We start from the raw sequence: 19452 nt of genomic DNA on the forward strand, positions 1-19452 counted from the left end.
GTCCCAGAAAACGGACTGAAGAGCGTTTCAATTGAGCCTAGGCCTTCTATGCAATAATGCTAAAATAAATAGGTTTAAACTGAAGCGCCTTTGGGAGAACGTAAGGAATTCCATTGATCACATTTTTTTCTCAGTATCTAACTATTTTGTGTTGATCTCGTTGTTTATTAAAGTAAGTAAATATTGCTAAAGTATTGATGTTGTTGTTTTTAAGTGCACAAATAAATATATTCAGACTTACGTTTATTAAGAACTAAACTTTACATTTGCTAAATTAGCATCACGGTCCTATTAATGTTGTGTCATGTTCATCGACAACCGTATGCAAACATCTTCCAATCCTATCCTAGAGAAATATCACTACATTTGTTTCTATACGGAAACATTAAGAATATAGAAAACTTAAAAAGGGTAAAATGTGTATGGTCGGGGACTGTTTCATTACGAAAAAGTGTAAATATACGTTTAGTTTTAATGTTTCAAAGTTAACACGGTCCATTTTTTAGTTTGACCTACCATCGCGGTTCTGGTCCAACCAATGTGAGGGCCCTAAGTGCAATACGTTTATGAAGGTCCCACTTCTCAACTGCGGCTGCCACAACCAGGCTGCCAAAAAACAACATAAGCGTGTCCTGCAAAACAAAGATGAGCTCTGAAATGTGGTCTGAAAAACATAAACTAATGTCGTTTGAAAAGTCGTACAATAACAAAGTATACATGTCATTCATTATGAAAAGAATAAGTGAAATCTGTCATTTCTAATAATCAACATAAGTGATCTTTGTCGTTTGCAATGAAAATCATATTAAAAGGTGAGCACCTGTCAAATATTTATAGAGAAAAATAATGTCTTGTAAAAAGAGCTTGCCCTTGAAAATATTTAAAGGTGATGAAATCTTAAATATGAAATATGTGTTGGCAATTAAGTGACAACTGAATACAAATAGTCTGCACACAACGTGTATTAGTAATGTTCAAATGAGAACAACAATGTGCTTCTAGGCAAATATGGATAAAACAATGTCCTTAGATGCGATATTGAATAAATGTGCTATGTTGTTAATTTATCCGTGTTGTTTAACTTTAAATACGACCGCCGTTGGTTAAATGTTTGGGGTACATTTGTATTTACTATAGTGTTTCAATACACACACTTGCATATATTTTGCATCAACGCATCAATGACATATCTTCATCAAAACATGTACATATGCTGACCTTAACATATGATTCGAAAATATTGTCACAATATCCATGTTATGAAATACATATAGAGTCTCTCCGATAGATGTATTTTCTAAAATGTAACATGCAATACCGTTTTTTTTATTGGATTTTCGTTAAAGGATGAAAAAGAATGGTTCATAACTTGCAACACAGCTTGCATAACCTAACATTAAGAAAATATTAAAACAGATTTTGGAATTTTGCCGTTTTATACTGATCAAATTATCTACATGTATTATAAATATTATTTCCACGTAACACATTTTAAAAATAAAGTGTACAAATATAAAATATTGTCTTGCATGTGCATATTCTCCATTAAATGTAAACCAATAATCTAAATTATCGACGGGAAATATTTTTTATTTGATGTTATTTGTCTTACATTTGCGTAATTTTTGCAGACGTCAGCTGATGACATTATGCCCAGCAATGGAAACAGGAACACGGGAATCAATGACGTCACAGCAATTGGCATCACCTCCAGCACCCAGTAAACCCCAATAATGATGACGGCATACGCACATTTTGACACCTACAAAACAGAGAAAAAGATAGCAACCACATACAATGCTATACATAGAAATTACACATTGACAGGAGCAGGTAATCAAGACTAGAGATGACATCGCTTTCTGCATCGGTGATACACATATGTTCAATTACTTGTGTTATGCTTTGGTTGATCATTATTGAATGTAAACAACAACTTGTTAAACACGCAAGACAACCCCGTGTTAGCGATTTTTACGTTAAAAAACACTGTATATATGCACCACACATCCTTGTCCGACACATCTTTTCACGCCAATCTTTGTGAATAGCGAAACGCTTTAAAGGGATTCGTTCACAGATTTTGGCATGTATTGAAGTTTGCCATTCACTGCTTTATTTTGATAAATGTAAACATCAGAACTAAATAGCTCAAGTATAAAATTCGAAAAAAATTGAAAACAGAAAAAAGTCATCCTACAGTTGGCTCGAACCACTGACTCAATCGCGGCGACATAGATACGCTTACGGATATACCCATAAATTATGTCTTTATTTAAGTTTCGGTGTATTTAGACTGTAGAAAGTTTACTTGTAATTAGCACTTTAAACATAAGATGGTTATCTCATCACCAAGAAAAACATTCATAAACAAGAGCGGTGTTTGTGAAACACAATGCCCTCTACTGCGCCGCTTTGAAGTCATATATGTGACCTTTTACCTTGGAGGATGATCTTGACCTTGACCTTTCACCACTCCAAATGTGTAGCTCCATGAGATACACATGCATGCCAAATATCAAGTTGCTATCATTAATATTGCACAAGTTATGACCAAGGTTAAAATTTTGGGACAGAATGAAAGACAGACAGACAGGCATGCCAAACACAATATACCCCCGATCATTCGATCCGGGGGCATAAAAAACATTGTCAACGTATATTTATATAGGCGCCGCGCTTAAGTCAGTTTGATTGAGATTTTTAATTTGCCCCATTGAAGGAAGCGTAAAATTTTATTTTTGTATTTTAACAATTATGGTCGATTTTGTTAAACGACATTTTTTAGAAATATTTATTTCATGTGAGAAATATTTCTTTGTATTTTCTTCTTTAGTACTCGTTTTGCATAGACGAACACTTATTAAAGCTGTTCCTCCCATTTCACTTAGCTCCAGTCGATATTTTACGATCGTGAACGACTATTATTTGAAGCAAGTCAAGGGCAAAGTTAAGCTAGCATAAGCATAACAATAACGGCCTCATTCTGTGAGAAATAAACTTATAGGGCCACAAAACAATAATCAACCAAAACCACGTAATCATAGCAAATTACTTATTTTAGTTTAAGTAATAATATATGCACATAGTTAACACAAATGAAAAGGTTTCACTAGAATGTCGGAAGTATGACTGCATTGGATAGGAATATTAAGTTTGTGAGGCACTTTACGATACAATTATTCCTGGTTTCCGTTTACTATTGATTATAATAAGATTAAGACTAACTTTTTATGTTCCCCCACTCTTAAGATAACTGCAGTAGTTATTGATTGACGTTAACAACATCAACATATAGTGCTGTATACCAGCTTATATGCAGTTATGATTGTTTTATTTTACAACAGCATTTGCCTTAAACGGTCGATCCGTTCGTCATTTTTACTTAAACTCTCTTTATAACATTTGTCATTCTGTCAGTTCGTCTCAAGTAAATATACTTGTACGTTCTCAGCAATATTGACAGTTAAATGGGTACAAGTTCATGCTTCGCTGTTTTGAATTGCTTAGTAAAGAACTATCGCGGTTTTACAGTAACTGGTATTATGTAAAAGTTTAATTTCCCTCAGAGAAGCAACATTTTTCACCATATGATTAAGGATACAATCGTAGTCATCCATGAACAACATAATTGTATTGGACGCGCCATTAGCAAAATGAACTAGACAATATGAACCTCTTAGATGCTGTTGTAATTGAATATTACCTTTCTTTTACAAAGGCTAGTGGTGATAACGTACACGAATAAGCTTGTTCTGAGCGGTTATAGCTAGATAAGTATAAAACGACTAAATAATGAAATATAATTCACACAAGACGTCTCTCTAGATATGTTAACGACGAAAATTGTTGAATTGGTACGCTCCTTTTTGCTTCGTTGTTTCTTCAATATCTTTAAGATTAATTAGTAAAATAAAGTATGTAAAGAAGAACATTAGTTAAGCGCATGTATGTAATGAAGGTTATAAGTTGAATATTGTATTGGCGGTATGCACTGACAAAGTGGCTGTTACTAGTCTACCGGGCGACATACAAGTACAAGATTGGGAGATGACAAATGAATCGTTCCCAACACTAATGCGCTCCCGATAAATATCTACATACAACCGTGCCAGAGTCTCTTCAGAATTCATTGCGTTTCTTAAAGTTTGTAATAGTGGTAAGAAGATTAAATCTTCCGCACATTGACATTGATAATTAAGGAAATAACTACGGATAGTTATGACGTAAAGGGGTAGAATGTATTTAATTGAAACGCATGCAGTTATTGCATATTTATGTTTATGACGATGAGCTATATGTATGCTTAAGTCGAAATATATTATTATGTTCTGTTCTGTTACCACGAATTCTGTTCTGTTCTGTTATCACAACTTAACAATCATAAAAATGTTATATTTACGTACGCACAGAAGTTATTTAAGACTTTATAATAGCCAAGTAGGTCCACTTATTTCGTTTCTTGCATAATCAAAAACGTAAACGGTTACTAAATATAGCTAACTGCATATATGCATCAATTTCAAATATGGATTCGTAATTAAAAAATTGTTTGACGTATATAAATACAATCAGTTCAATTCATATGTTGCTCTTTAAAGTGATTACATGTACACGTGCCCTAATGTGTTTGTAGAGAATAACTTGTGCCTCGGTTAAATCCCATTGATCAGACAAACAACGCAAATTCACTACCTGATAATATTTAAACGATTCGAATGCCTTTTTCGAAAAATCGCATAATGAGTACCATAATTATCAACCCAAATTGCCACCGTATATATATTTTAGTTGGTCTTCGAAGCTGGGTAATGAATCGTATTTGACTTCCATTTATGTAATGTTTTGCATGTATATGCATGGCCACATGTTAATTATGGCACCGATATATAATCTAGATATGTGATCGTTCCTAAATACTGACTAGGCAACTGTTTGTTTTTTATATGCTTGTTTATAACCCAAAATATATACAAGTAGATTACATTAACCCATTTATGCCTAACGTCTAGAAAAAAGGCCTTGGCAAACAGCATTGACCCAGATGAGACGCCGCATGATGCGGCGTCTCATCTGGGTCTGCGCTGTTTGCTTAAAGGAATTTCTGTAAGAAATATTCTAAATACAGAAATAAATATACTAGACATTCCCTAATTTTTTAATAAATTGATCCAATCTAGAAAGGTGGGAGAGTCCATTAGGCATAAATGGTTTAAAATCCTCAGTAAACGGTACGCAACGTAACGTTTGTATAGGTTCTATTATAAGGATTTTGTGTTTACTACCACTGAATGTATACAATAATAATACAGTCATTTGGTCTAAACCTATTTCTAAAAGCCTGTTTATCGTCATTGTTTCTGAGTGTCAGTAGCTTGTTAGACGTTATTGAGCCCTTTCCTTGGAAATTCAATGTAGTTATATTCATTAAGTTTTCTCTTTTTCATTCTACATAATGTTGGTGTTATTTTACACGAGAAAAACGACGAAGAAAACATGAAAGAAGACAGGAAAACATTCGAGTATTAATGTAAGCTGACGTGGCTGACTGAACATGTCTCCGGAAGCACAATACAAAATAATTGAAAACAAAAAAAGGTATAGAGTTAAAGGCGGATATACAATTTGACAGACCGAGATTTTGTGACAACAAAAGGTGTCTGAAAGATATATCGAATATGAATAAGATTTTAATTTTACAGTGTGTGTGTGAGGTGGTGGTGGTGCTGGTGGTGATGGTGTTGGTGGTATTGGTGTTGATGGTGGTGGCGGCGGCGTTGGCGGCGGTGGTGGTGGTGGTAGCAGTGGTGATGGTGATTATCATGAACATTATAATAACCGTTGTTGTGAGGAGGAGTCGAAAAATGACGTTGACGCTTAACGAACAAAAAACTCAGTGGTAATGCGCATATAAACTAATCACTCAGAATGCGCACATTCAATAACCACTTTGACGCTGCATATCCAGGTGCGTGGTATGCAATTATTTCCTGGCAAGTACTCGCAATGTGCTTCTCCAAGAAAACTCGCAATGAAACTCTTGACGTACGAACTCATTGGGGAATGTAAGCGGTATGCAATATAAGAGTACTTCTTTTTATATATCACCTGCAAATATTTTTTAGACACAGCATTTAGAATACAAGATAAGTATTGATTCAAAGCATCAAAGGGCGTCGGGAATTTCAGTATAAAAGGCACTCAATAAAGTTACATGGAACGATTTTTTTTCTACTGTAAATATTAATTTATTGGCCGATTATTTAAAAAAAAAATAGAAAAAGATACTGGTATAACCATTATCTATGATTTTCTGTTATAACCCCCAAATAACCATTATCTATGATGTTGTGTTATAACCCCCAAATAACCATTATCTATGATTTTGTGTTGTAACCCCCAAATATTTCATAGTTCTTTTTATTTACATTGGTTTCGTTTTTTTACTGGCATCCGTGTGCAGTCTTCATTAATGGAACAGAACTGTGTAGGTTTTAAAAAATCTGCTTCATCTTGTAAGCGTAATTTCATATTTTTCTCAACTTCAAGGGGAGATGATTCTGAACTTATTCTTACGTTGCTCATTTACGATAGGGGTTGAGTACTCATTGATATGAAAACACTGTAAAAGTTTTAATGTGTTAACGACCCCCCCCCCCCCCCGACCCTCTCCCACATTATTCCATGGGCATAATAATAACAAAAAATGGTTACAATAAAACAGCATATTTATTTAAACTACAATGTCTACATCAAAACAAAATGTTAACATTGAACACGAATAAAATAATTTGATTCTACTGGGGATCGAACCTTGGGTCTCTCACATGTGAAGCGAGCGTGTAACCACTACACTATGGAAACCATTGAAAAATCACCTTCTAACTAAGATATTAATAAGCTATTAATAGTCGGTTTAAATGTAAACCCGGAAGTTTAAACGCTGGATAGTGAGCGGGGTTAAAGGTCCATACCAAAGGGTCCATACCTTTGGCAAGATACGAGTCAGGCCTGCGGACTTCTATATGTGGTTCTTTAAAAAACAACCTGTAGGAGGACTTGATAGTAATGAGACTGGGGTGCTGTGATGGAGATACTCATTGATAAGCGACTGCTTCCTTTATCAAGACTCATTATTACAATAATAATTCGTGTCGCGCTTCGCGCTCTATAGCGCCTTTATTAGTAACTAGGTGGTTGCTATGATAGTGAAACAAAGGAGTTTTGTTTTTATACAAAACCAGAAAGTTTCACCGGTTTGCGTATTTGCCCAGTCCCTGTGATCTTTCATTATTGCCCAGTCCCTGTGATCAGTTATTAATAAAAAGAATTAGCTTTGCATTATTGGCAATAAATGTTGTAGTAAATGTAATAGGCACAAATGCAGTACGTATTTACAATAATTTACACAAAAAATCACCACTATGCAAGATATTCTGACAACAAAAATATATACATTGATCCGTAAAATATCTTCTCCTCCCATAAACGAAAAACAAATTTATTACATACTAGTCGCCGCACTTCAGTGCGACGCCAATAATAGGTTGACACGTATATTCTCAGCAACATTTTCTTATTTCGTCAGAATTTTAAGCTGATTACCAAAGAATCAGGTGCAGTTAAACAGGATGTAAAATAAACACTTTGCTATATATTGAATTTTAAAACAGATATTCAAAATTAAAATTAAAATTGTAAGGATGGTATTGTGGTTAAATTGCCAAATACAAGTGTCATCATTTTAATAGCTGTGATGTCGTTTTGTGAACACGTTTGAATGCTATGATAATAAAGAAGTCTTTTGTTTCTTAAATGATTATAGATGTAAGTCCAATGTTTAAATGTACATTTAACTATCGAAACTTTAAACTAAGAGCTATAATGTGTTATTGAACACTAGTTTCAGTTGAATATATTAATTGTTGTGTATCCAAAAACTGTACACGTATCACTTTAAGAAAGAACACTTCAGAACTATATCACAACTATGCACTTTTCACTTTAAGAAAAACAATTTTTTTTAGAAATATATCACGACGAGTGTCTCTCTGTCACGGTTATGATTTAAGAAGTTTTAAAACAATGTAAGAGAATTTAATGCTAACTACTTCTGCGACACTATGGTAATCACAAATATATGTTTTGTAACACGATTCACATACAGAGTAAAAACATAACAAAATGAGAATAAGAGAAGGAAGATATGAACAAGAGGGCCCTAGTGGCCCTTGTCGCTCACCTGAGAAGCAAAAATAAACGGTGAGGGTTGTAAAAACCTTATTGTGAAAATCAAAGGTTTGTTAAGGTGTTCCATTTTTGTTGATTTGTAAACCGAAAAAGGCTATATATTATACATAAATTAAAACAAATCATTATGTTAATTATATTACCTATGTAAATACTATTAGTTATTTCTACATGAACTTGCAATACTATGATTGTAAGTCCACTTGTTAAAGGGATCTTTTCACGGTTTGGTAAATTGACAAAATTGTAAAAAGTTGTTTTAGATTCGCAAATTTTCGTTTTAGTTATGATATTTGTGAGGAAACACTATTACTGAACATTTACCATAGTACAATATAGCCATTATATGTATTATTTGACGATTTGAAAACCTAAAAATTATAAAGCGTTGCCACGCAAAACGATTTAATAATTTGGAGAGTTCTGCTTGTTGTCATTTAAATTTACGAAACTACGAAGATTGCTTATATAAGGTATAAAATACTTAAACTGACTGGGCGGAATAGCCGAGAGGGCTAATGCGTTTTTACTTCAGACTAATTCCAGTACTCCAGGGGTCACTGGTTCGAGCCCTGATACCGGCTACTTTTTTTCTTTTTTTTAAATTTTGTTCTTGATTTTTTACTGGAGCTTTTAAGATCCAATGTTTACATTTATCAATATAAAGCATTTAATGACAAACTTCAAAATATGCCAAAATCTGTGAATCCCCTTTAATAATTGACAAAAATTATTGATCTAAACAATCCATGTTTATACTTAAAACAATTTAACTATTTTTATTATCGTGATCTTTCCTGCACTATCTTGATGTGATTGTATGACTACACCGATTACATGTCAACTCAGTGACTCGTAAGCCATTCATATGGCTGGGAAGTACAATGTTTTGTATATATATTTGCTAATAATACTATTGATCGTATTATTGCTGTAAATACCAATGAATTATTTATGTACTATGCGTCACTTTTATAAAATATACAACTACTTTTATAATAATGGAGTTGTGAACATAAGAAATTATGACATTTTTTGAGAAGGTAAATTGGACTTACATTTTTAGTAATAAGACAATTCTGAAAATTTGCGAGCTAAATTATGACGATTGGACCAGAAGTGACTTATAGAGTGTTCGCTTGTTTTTGTTTTATTTGACCTGGCAAACTAGGTTTTGAGCTCAAATGATACAGTTGTTTCAATCCCAGCCGAGATTTCATTGGGACAAATGTTCTCACCAGGTTTCATGAATATTGCACACAAATGTGACTTCTACAGTGTTTATAAGGTTTCACAATATACATATAAGAAAATATGTCCGGGCCCCTGGCGGCCATGGTCTTTTTTTCGAACCATTTCCATTTTCACGTTCAGCCGAGCTATCATAAGTTCTGATCAAGTTTCATAAAGATTGGACTATACATGTGACTTCTATATAGTTAATAAAGGTTTGATATAGCCCCTGCCCCCTGGTGGCCACGTTTTTTAATAGACAGGAACCATTTTCGTACTCATTTAAAATAGCGCTAGAACAAATGTTATGGAGTTTAATAAAGATTGGACACTTAATGTGACTTCTTGAGTGTTAGCAATATACATTTTCTATAGCCATATCAGGATAACATGCCCCATCCCAAGGCGACCATGCTTTAACGCACTGAAACCATTTTTGAACTCAGCCCATATATCATTCGAACAAATTTCATGAAGCATTTTCTAAAAATGTGACTTCCAAATTGTTACAAATTACAAGGTTTTACTATAGCTATATAAGGGGATAAAACTCCGCCCCCTGACGGACAATGTTTTGCAACAGACCGAAGCTATTTTCGAACTCATCCAAAATAACATGACAACACAGTTTCTGACTTAAATAATTGTGACGGCGGTCATGTTTGTCAACCAACCAAAACCATGTTTAAAGTCGTCAAAGATATTATTGGGACACAGGTTTTGACCAAGGTTCATGAAGATTGGGCTTCATAGGCGACTTCTACAGTGTTAACAAGGTTTTACAATAGACATACAAGGAAAGATGCCCCGCCACCTAGCGGCCAAGTTTGTTTAACAGACCGGAAACCATTTTCGAAATCATCCAAGATATCATTTGAACTAATGTTCTGACTTAGTTTCATGAAAATTGTACAATACATTTTAGAGTGTTAACAAAGTATCACAATAACCATATAAGGAGAACTGCGATGCCCCCATGCGGCCATGTGTTTTAACCAACCATTACTCGTCCTAGACATCATTGAGAAACTTGTTCTGACCAAGTTTTATGAAAGTAGGACAGAACCAGGGTGAAGAATCAATGGGGGTTTCAGGGGTTCATACACAGGCTGGGCAACATGTAAACAAACCGTAAATAAATTTTTCTCAACTTATTGAAAGTAATTTGCAAAAAAAACGTTAGTGCATACAAGACAGTTTTTCATGCAGTTCGTGTCGATATCTTAAGGTTAATAGTTCATCAATGTTTTTTTTCGCAAAAAGAACGCATAGGAATAAAAATGTAAATTAAAGGGGATTGGCTTACAAATATTCAAGCACGTCTAAAAAACAAGCAAACTGACATAAGGCATCAAGTTTGCGAATGACGTTTCCGTAAACGACAATCGAATTACCTTAGACAATTTCTGGGGCTGGACGGTTAAGACCAAAAACCAATATATTATTCTCTAATTGTATTTATTTTATAATAAAAATAATAATAATAATACAATACTAATAATAATACAATAATAATAATTATAATTGAATTTTTTTTAAAAAATTACTACTACTACTACTACTACTACTACTACTACTACTACTACTACTACTACTAATAATAATAATAATAATAATAATAATAATATTATTATTATTATTAATAATAATAATAATAATAATAATAATAATAATTATAATAATAATAATAATAATAATAATTATTAGTATTATTATTATTATTATTATTATTGTAAAATTGGAGCTTTATGACAACTTAAAAAAGCATCTGCACAAACATAAATTCAATATTGCCATGTGGGCCTCGTATAGGTAGCAGATAACTTTGTTGTGATAAAAATGTGATGATAAAAAAACTGTGGACCACTTTTCAGACAACTGTTTATATACATCCAACTTTAAGCTTGACTAATTTGTTGGTATGTAATTAATTGGCGTAATGTGTATGGCCTTGCTGCCATGCAATATTGAAGCAAACAAACAATCAGACGTTACCTTGGGATGTTGTTTAAGTATTAATTAGAGCGTTGTGAGTTGATAAAAAATTACTTTAAGAAATAATGCAATAAATCATGCAAAGATGACAGATAGCGCAGCCTGAAAGCGAGCATTAATGTACGAAACAGTCACATCTTGCATGCATTACTTACCGCTATATTTACATCAATGTGAATAATTCTAGTCTAAATTACACCAGTTATAATGATGTCGATACTGCTGCTGCTTTCGCTCCTTCTGTTGACGATGATGAAAATTGCGATGAACGATAATGATGATGATGTTGTTGTTGATGATGATGATGATGATGATGATGATGATGATGATGATTATGATGATTATGATGATGATAATGATGATGATGATGAAAGGGAGGACATACCATTACAAAATCAATCTACTTAATAATGCATACTAGTCTGAATATGTTTCTATTATTTGCTAACGAAGATCCTTGTATACATTGCAATTGAAGTTTATTGTCAAGTGGATAGGGACAAAAGTTTATCCAATGATGAGTTTGCAATTTGAAAGGTAAGCTGATTATTCAAACTCAGGGCTTAGTCTGTTAAAAAACTTATGGAGGTTATGGTTTCTAATATTTACAAATGTCATCTTCTGGTCTAAATAACGTTAAACCTTCTTTTAAAGCTATTTTAAGTTTTTGTTTTCTTCGATGCTCATTTTATCTTTCTTATACGTTCCTTAAATAAATCGCCCCATCGGAGCAAAAAGGTACCATGTGCCTTCTATTTTCAGTGTCACATTGTACCTTTTTGCACCAAGGGGGCGAAATGTTCCTTGGTAAAATGAAACAATGAATGGGTATGCCTACCATTAAATTTCATACAACTTAAGTACTTTTATTACATGATACGCATTAAATTTATTGCCGATAGTTGCATGAACATAATTACATAAAGAATTGTTTGCGTAATGAAGTAAAATAATATTTGAGTCGCGTTTAGAGAAAAAATGGGCATAATGCATGTGCATAAAGTGTCGTCCCAGATTAGCCTTGCAGTCCGCACAGGCTAATCAGGGCACGACACTTTCCGCCTAAACTTGCTTTTCGGTAAGGATGGTCTTCCTTAAAACTAAAAATACCATTAACGCGGAAAGTGTCGTCCCTGATTAGCCCGTGTTGATTGCACATGCTAATCTGGAACGACACTTTACGCACATGCATTATGCCCAGTTTTCTCAGAACACGATTATTATCATCAAACATGCATTCCATTTCTGAAATAGCTGTGCACCCAGTTCTTATCGAAATGCTACATTTAAACATATTTAGCCGCGCTCTGTTAAAAAGGGGTAAATGCATGAACGTAAAGAGTCGTCCAAGATTAGCCTGTGCATTTCACACAGGCTTATCAGGGACGACATTTTTCGCATTTATCGTCATAAACAGTCTTCATGTAAACTAAAAATACCATAAAAGCGGAAAATGTCGTCCCGCACAGACTAATCTAGGATGACAATTTACGCACATGCAATTAACCCCCTTTTCACAGAACATTGCTTATATGTATAACGTAAGGAAAGTGTTAAAGTACGTCACTTTCAAGAACGTTTTATCGTTTGTAAATTTGTGAGAAAAAACAACACATTTTAATAGTTTTGGAATCGTGGTGCGGAAAACGTCTTGTGAAACATTAAATCATCGAATACAACGCATATATTGATCAGTGATTTGTTATTAAAGACCATACTGGTATATTGTTATTCATCATTTGCTGAATATAATGTGAAATTTAAAATGTTATAACTCCAGACTTAAGCATGTTGAAAAATGCTCACCTACAATTTGGAAATATGACAAAACCCTTTAGTAAGTGAGTCACTGTTTGTAAGGAGTACTTGTTTTATTAATACTTTTCCTTCCTCCTTAAATGCAAACATAGCCCCGTGTTCACAAAACGATTTTGCAATCGAGTTTAAATCGATTTTCATGTTTGCCTATCAAATACAGTGGAAATCCATTTTCAATGACAAGCAAAATCGATTTTCGATTGCAAAAAATGCTTTGTGAACAAGGGGCAGGTTACTGCCTGATTTTTTTGTAATATATCAGGCAAGGCTTAGAATAATATAACGGCGAGGCTTGCCGAGCCGTTATTTTATTCGTGCCCAGCCTGATATATTACAAAAAGATCAGGCAGTAACCTTTTTTTTTCTATATACCATACCCACCCAGGAAACCCGATACCTTGCGGGTCCTGAATACCATAGGGGACAGTGCTGTGCATTTTGGCATGAACTTACATAGGGTAAGTAAATTAGAAAAATTAAATTTTTAAAAGTCAAATTTGAAACAACTGTGTATTAGCATTGATAACAAAGGTAGTGGCCTACATGTAGAAAAAATCCTGACAAATTTTCTTAAAAAATGAGCGAAATGTGGCTCCCTGAAGTAGAAGATCGTGCTAAACGGGCCATGTTCAGGCATTTAGGGGAGAAAAAAACTGCTTTAATTTGCAAGTCACTACAATAATTAAAGGATTTATACAAACTTTCACATGTCTGCCATACTCTCTCAGCAGAGTTTCTCCAGAAAACTATTTATTGTGGAGAAATTTGCGTTTTAATGACCATGTTGGGAAAACATTGATACCATCTGGGGAAGACCAGGAAACCATATGTGGGCAGTGACTTTATAATTCTTTTCCAGCCATTATGTTGCAATTTCTTTGCTTTGTAGAGGCCTACAGTAAGTGTATGTGGGCACATATGCATTCAATTGTAATTTCAATGCCTTATATATTATCAATAGTGCCTTTTCAACATTCTCGAGTTTTATTTCTTTTTACCAACACTATTTTGGAAAATATAAAGAAAGACTTGACTGCTTTGTCGCATACATTAATTGGTTAGGTACATACAAATGATGTCTTGAAAGGTGTATATGGGGTTTGTATGTATACTATTTATGTGGCGTGTTCTGAGACTTTTGGTGCTTATTCGGCAAGTGTCATAATGAGAAAAACTCATTTGAAATGAAGTTTCTAAACTTGCGCTTAATTTTTGTTTAAATTGCCTTAAGTTTTATGTGATTTTACTGTTAAGCGTATTTAAGTAATATAAAAATCGGCCTTGGAAAGAATTGTCTATCAAACAAATAGTTGATTTTGACCTTTAAATTTCAATGAGCTGACTTGCTACTCCCCTTTTAACGAATTTGGTCATTGCTTGTTTATAGCCGCAAACAATGACTTCAACACATGATATTGATACCGATTTTATAAATTTAACCACACAAAGTAACAGTTGATTAAAAGAATAACACTTTCCTTGTTCACAGGCAAGTTTAATCATGGTTATGAATTATTGAAGGATAGTTTGCTGGAAAACTTTACAGATAAGTTATAAAAGGATTAAACTTTTAGTCATTTGTTAAAACAAAATGTTTTTGTTATTTTAAGTGTTTCAATTTTAACGTAATTCCCTATGTGTTCGATTACTGGTTCGTCCTTCATATTGTCAATAATAACCGCAAGATAGATATATAGGTGTTTGCTAAATGCATGTGAATTATTAAGAGGATGAAATGGAACACTGTGCAAAAGCAACTATTCCTGTCTATCCCACTTGCAGATGTTATAATGCAAGTTGCCAACCAAAATGGGACTAATAAAAGCTCATATTACAGCTAGTTGCTGTAACAAATTTACAATCACAAGAAGTCTTTGATTTTGTGCAATGACAATGATAGATTTTAGAGTAACAATAGCTCTTATGTTGATATAATATGTTTGAATGTTAAAGAAATTTTAACTATTTTTACTATACTCACTTTATAACAGTATGCATTTTTAATAATTTATATTCCATTTCACAATAACAGCTTAAAAAAACTGCATGATTTTATTAATTCTAAAATGGTTACCATGGTAACCACAAAGTTTTAGTCATAGTCATGTAACTAACTTTGTAATATTTATGATTCCTAAATGTTTTGTTTTTTGATAAGTTTTATGATATAAAATTGTAAAATTAAATTATATCTATATCTATATATATATATATATATATATATATATATATATATATATATATATATATATATATATATATATATATATATATAGCTAATAAGGTTGCATCAACATATGAAGTTTGAATGCTGTATGTTCATTTGTTCAAAACTTATTTCATGAAAATAAATCGAGCGGACAAACGGACAAAAAATCGTGACGGACGTAACATACTGAGACAGGGACGGTCGGGACAAACCGTGGCGGTATAATAATGGGAGGGGGGGGGCAACACTAGCATTGTGATTCAATGCATCTAAAGTGGACATTGAATAACCACATTATATATAAGACAAAGGATTCAATGTTCTAAAATGATATTGGATGAAAGCCAAATAATATCATTTAATGTATTAAAAGCATTAAAAGTACATTTGTATGCATATCTGCCCACATACACTTACTATAGGCCTCTACAAAGCAAAGAAATTGAATTAAAATGGCTGAAAATAGTTTTTTTGTCACGAAAAAGAATTATAAAGTCACTGCCCACATATGGTTTCCTGGTCTTCCCCAGATGGTATCAATGTTTCCCAACATGGTCGTTAAAAAACAAATTTCTCCACAATAAATAGTTTTCTGGAGAAAACCTGCTAAGAAGTTATGGCAGACCTGTAAAAATTGGTTTAAATCCTTTAATTATTGTAGTGGCTTGCAAATTAAAGCAGTTTTTTCTCCCCTAAATGCCTGAACATGGCCCGTTTAGCCCGATCTTCTACTTCAGGGAGCCACATTTCGCTCATTTTTTAAAGAAAATTTGTCAGGATTTTTTGTACATGTAGGCCACTACCTTTGTTATCAATTTTAATACACAGTTGTTTCAAATTTGACTTTGAAAATTTTAATTTTTCCAATTTACTTACCCTATGTAAGTTCATGCCAAAATGCACAGCACTGTCCCCTATGGTATTACACGACCCGCAAGGTATCGGGTTTCCCAGGGTGATATCTCTACTCCCCGATTTTAAAGAAATACTATCGCTAAAAAGCTGCAGTTATAGCGGGAAATAATATGACTTTTGTCGTTTGACGTTCTCATAATGACGTCATGAGAACGCGCGCTTAATATGTGCACAATTTTATTTTTGCAGTTTGTGTTGCATTTTGTGTTTAAAATATATTACATCTTGGTATCGAATTGTTTGTTTTGGTGAATCTGATTCGATTCTGCTAAAATGATAACTTTATAGTCGATGTCAAGTAATATGACCATCCTTCACACATGACTGATATAAGAACAACCTGTTGACCATGGTATAAAAATCTATCAGGCAACGTTATATCAGGCAGATACCAATGCGGTGGAATGATAAATAAGAGCAAATATCTCTATTTTGTGCCATATATACACCACTAGCACATGAGCAACTTCAGTTACGGTGTCATTTCTGATTTGGTTTATCGAAACAAAAAAAAAATAAAAGTTCAGCAGTTGAAAAGTTGTGTTCTGTATTTTTGATCCCATGTTACTTACTGTACAGCGAAATCAACGTTAAGATTTCTAAATATTTCAACAACTTATTTCATATTCGAATTCGCAAAAATAAGTGCTTTTGTTTCTTGAATGAAAAATCGAGATCGATTATTTGTTAAATGTTTCGAGACCTTTACTTGTTTGATTTCTTACATATAACCTTTGTACAATATGTTAAGGTGCAATTCGATTCTCTAAATAAAATAAAAAGATTCAGGAAAACGTTATTTATGGGATCATAGCTACAAGCCACAATGGCCCTATGCAAGTACGTTATATATGGGATCATAGCTACAAGCCACAATGGCCCTATGCAAGTACGTTATATATGGGATCATAGCTACAAGCCACAATGGCCCTATGCAAGTACGTTTCAGGATGTCAGTAAAAAATGCGATATTATTTAAGATTTCGAAATACAGTTTTCTCCGAACAGAACGCCATTTAAAAAATATTCTAAATTGTGTATTATTAAGTCTTACGCATGTTATAGCGTGTACGTGTAAGGTGGAAAATTTAGTGTCAAATTGCTATGTATCTCAGCATAATTTATAGTTGTTCAAAAATTATTTAGTTCGTATTATAGTAAGTAGGCGTAGTTATTAGTTTTTAAAATGTTACCGATATTTCTACGTAAATATCCCGCAAATAACAACACGATTGATGACTGTCGAACTGTATATGTTTATGTTTAGTATATCCACTCAACCAAAACATGACTTTAATACAAACATGTTACTTTATGACCAACACATATGTTATTTGAATTAAAAAGAGAATGATACATCGGATTTAAATGCATTCAATTTTAAGTTCAACTTACTCGTTTTCAGGAATAAGATATTTGTTAAATGTACCTAAAGTTCTTTAAATAGCAATAAATATTGCACAACATCTCAAATTGTCGTACGTGAAAATTTATGTATACTTTCGTGATCAAAATTGGTGCACCAAACACCATCTTCTCATTCGCGCGTATTGTGTACAACGTTTCATTGATCATTAACCAAAAACAAACATGGCTACCACTATAGTATTATACAAAATCGAGGTGCATTTTAAAACTGAGCATACGCGAAATATCTTAATTATATGTACAAAATCGCGTTTTGACTGTTTCAAAAGCAAATATGCGTGTAACCTGCTACAGCCACGTTGGAAAATCTGTGCAACAGAAAAAACCGTTCATCGATGTACCAAGGGATTGCAATGTTAAGAGAGAAATTCTAACAAACTCTTACCGATGATTTTCCGAGCACGGGTATTGGTAACAGCACTATAGGAAGCAGAATGATAATTAACAGGTTCTTCCATTGTCCAATCCTTATTAACACTTGGGGTAAAACCATTTCCCAGTGAAAGCCACTCCGTTCTCTCGTTTTATTGTACGAACGCAGCAAATACGTTCTGCTTAAATACTAGAATAAACTTCTAAAGCAGTACGTGCGCGTAGCTATGCTGTTTACAGTTTTACTAGCGTAGGGTCTTTTATTTCGTGATTATTTGAGATATTTATCACTCATGGGTACTTTTCAATGAGTCAGTAATACATTATAACATTAATCTCGAAGTTTTAAAATGAATAAAATAAGCTAATTTTAATTATATCGGTCGCATTGTAATTCCAGAACATTTTGTCAACTCATGCTTAAAACGAAATAATGTTTGCGTTAGCGTTGTCTGTGGTGGTGTGGTGGTACTAAACCACGTGTACCTAAGACCCCTCGTGGTTAATTCGTGCGTATCATAACTGCATGCAGTTGATTGTAAGCCGATAAACATATCTGCATCGAACGCTATTTATAAAATAACATAATACATAAACACGAATAAATACAGCTAAACTAGTGTCGTATTAAATTTGAAATATTCTGCATTAAATAACTTCGTGGGAGCAAGAATTGCAAAGAAGAAACTTATTGTTTTACTTAATTAGTGGATTCAGCAAGGGACTAACTCTCTCGAGTGGAATACAATGGGTCTATGATAATGACGATGAGTTGTGCAACGTTTTTTGTTGATAACAAAACAACAACCGACTTTTAAAAACCTGCTGTTGTATTGCGAAAAATACCTGCTACGCATGAGAACGGTGGCTAATGACTCCCGAGCTTAATATAAGAAGCAGGCGAATTCCAATTCAGAGCCATAAAAATATTGGATTATTTGGCTTCACAAAGTTCATTTCATTCAAAAGACTTTGAAAAACAATTTAACCCATAACCAATGTGTATGGTAATCAGATATGAGTATTTGAAATATCTTGCGTCTGAGTTGAGACGGTCGCTTACAAATAAAGTTTAAGTATGATTCAATAGGTATACGTGCTATTTACATCTGTAGAGTATAGAATGGCACAGTGCGGAACGGGAGTTAAATCTTCACATAAGTTGAGAGAAGCCTAATTAAAGGGACGGTACCACTAAACAAGTATCATGAGTTCGTCCTTGATTTTTAATA

The 19452-nt window shown here is 33.5% G+C and overlaps 1 protein-coding gene across 1 annotated transcript in view; it reads right to left on the reverse strand.

Moving 5' to 3' along the window:
- The window catches only part of LOC127848288 (Na(+)/citrate cotransporter-like), a 33536-nt gene extending 15184 nt beyond the window's left edge, over positions 1 to 18352 (reverse strand). Inside the window, exons 1-3 of the mRNA XM_052380665.1 lie at positions 18234 to 18352; positions 1613 to 1762; positions 517 to 632 (exon numbers count right to left, since the gene is read on the reverse strand). Coding sequence (XP_052236625.1) covers positions 517 to 632; positions 1613 to 1762; positions 18234 to 18341 — 374 coding nt within the window. The 5' untranslated portion in view covers positions 18342 to 18352. The remainder of the gene's footprint in view (positions 1 to 516; positions 633 to 1612; positions 1763 to 18233) is intronic.
- Between the last annotated feature and the right edge of the window lie 1100 nt (positions 18353 to 19452).

The sequence above is a fragment of the Dreissena polymorpha genome, chromosome 1, assembly GCF_020536995.1.
Source record: "Dreissena polymorpha isolate Duluth1 chromosome 1, UMN_Dpol_1.0, whole genome shotgun sequence".
Taxonomy (NCBI): domain Eukaryota; kingdom Metazoa; phylum Mollusca; class Bivalvia; order Myida; family Dreissenidae; genus Dreissena; species Dreissena polymorpha.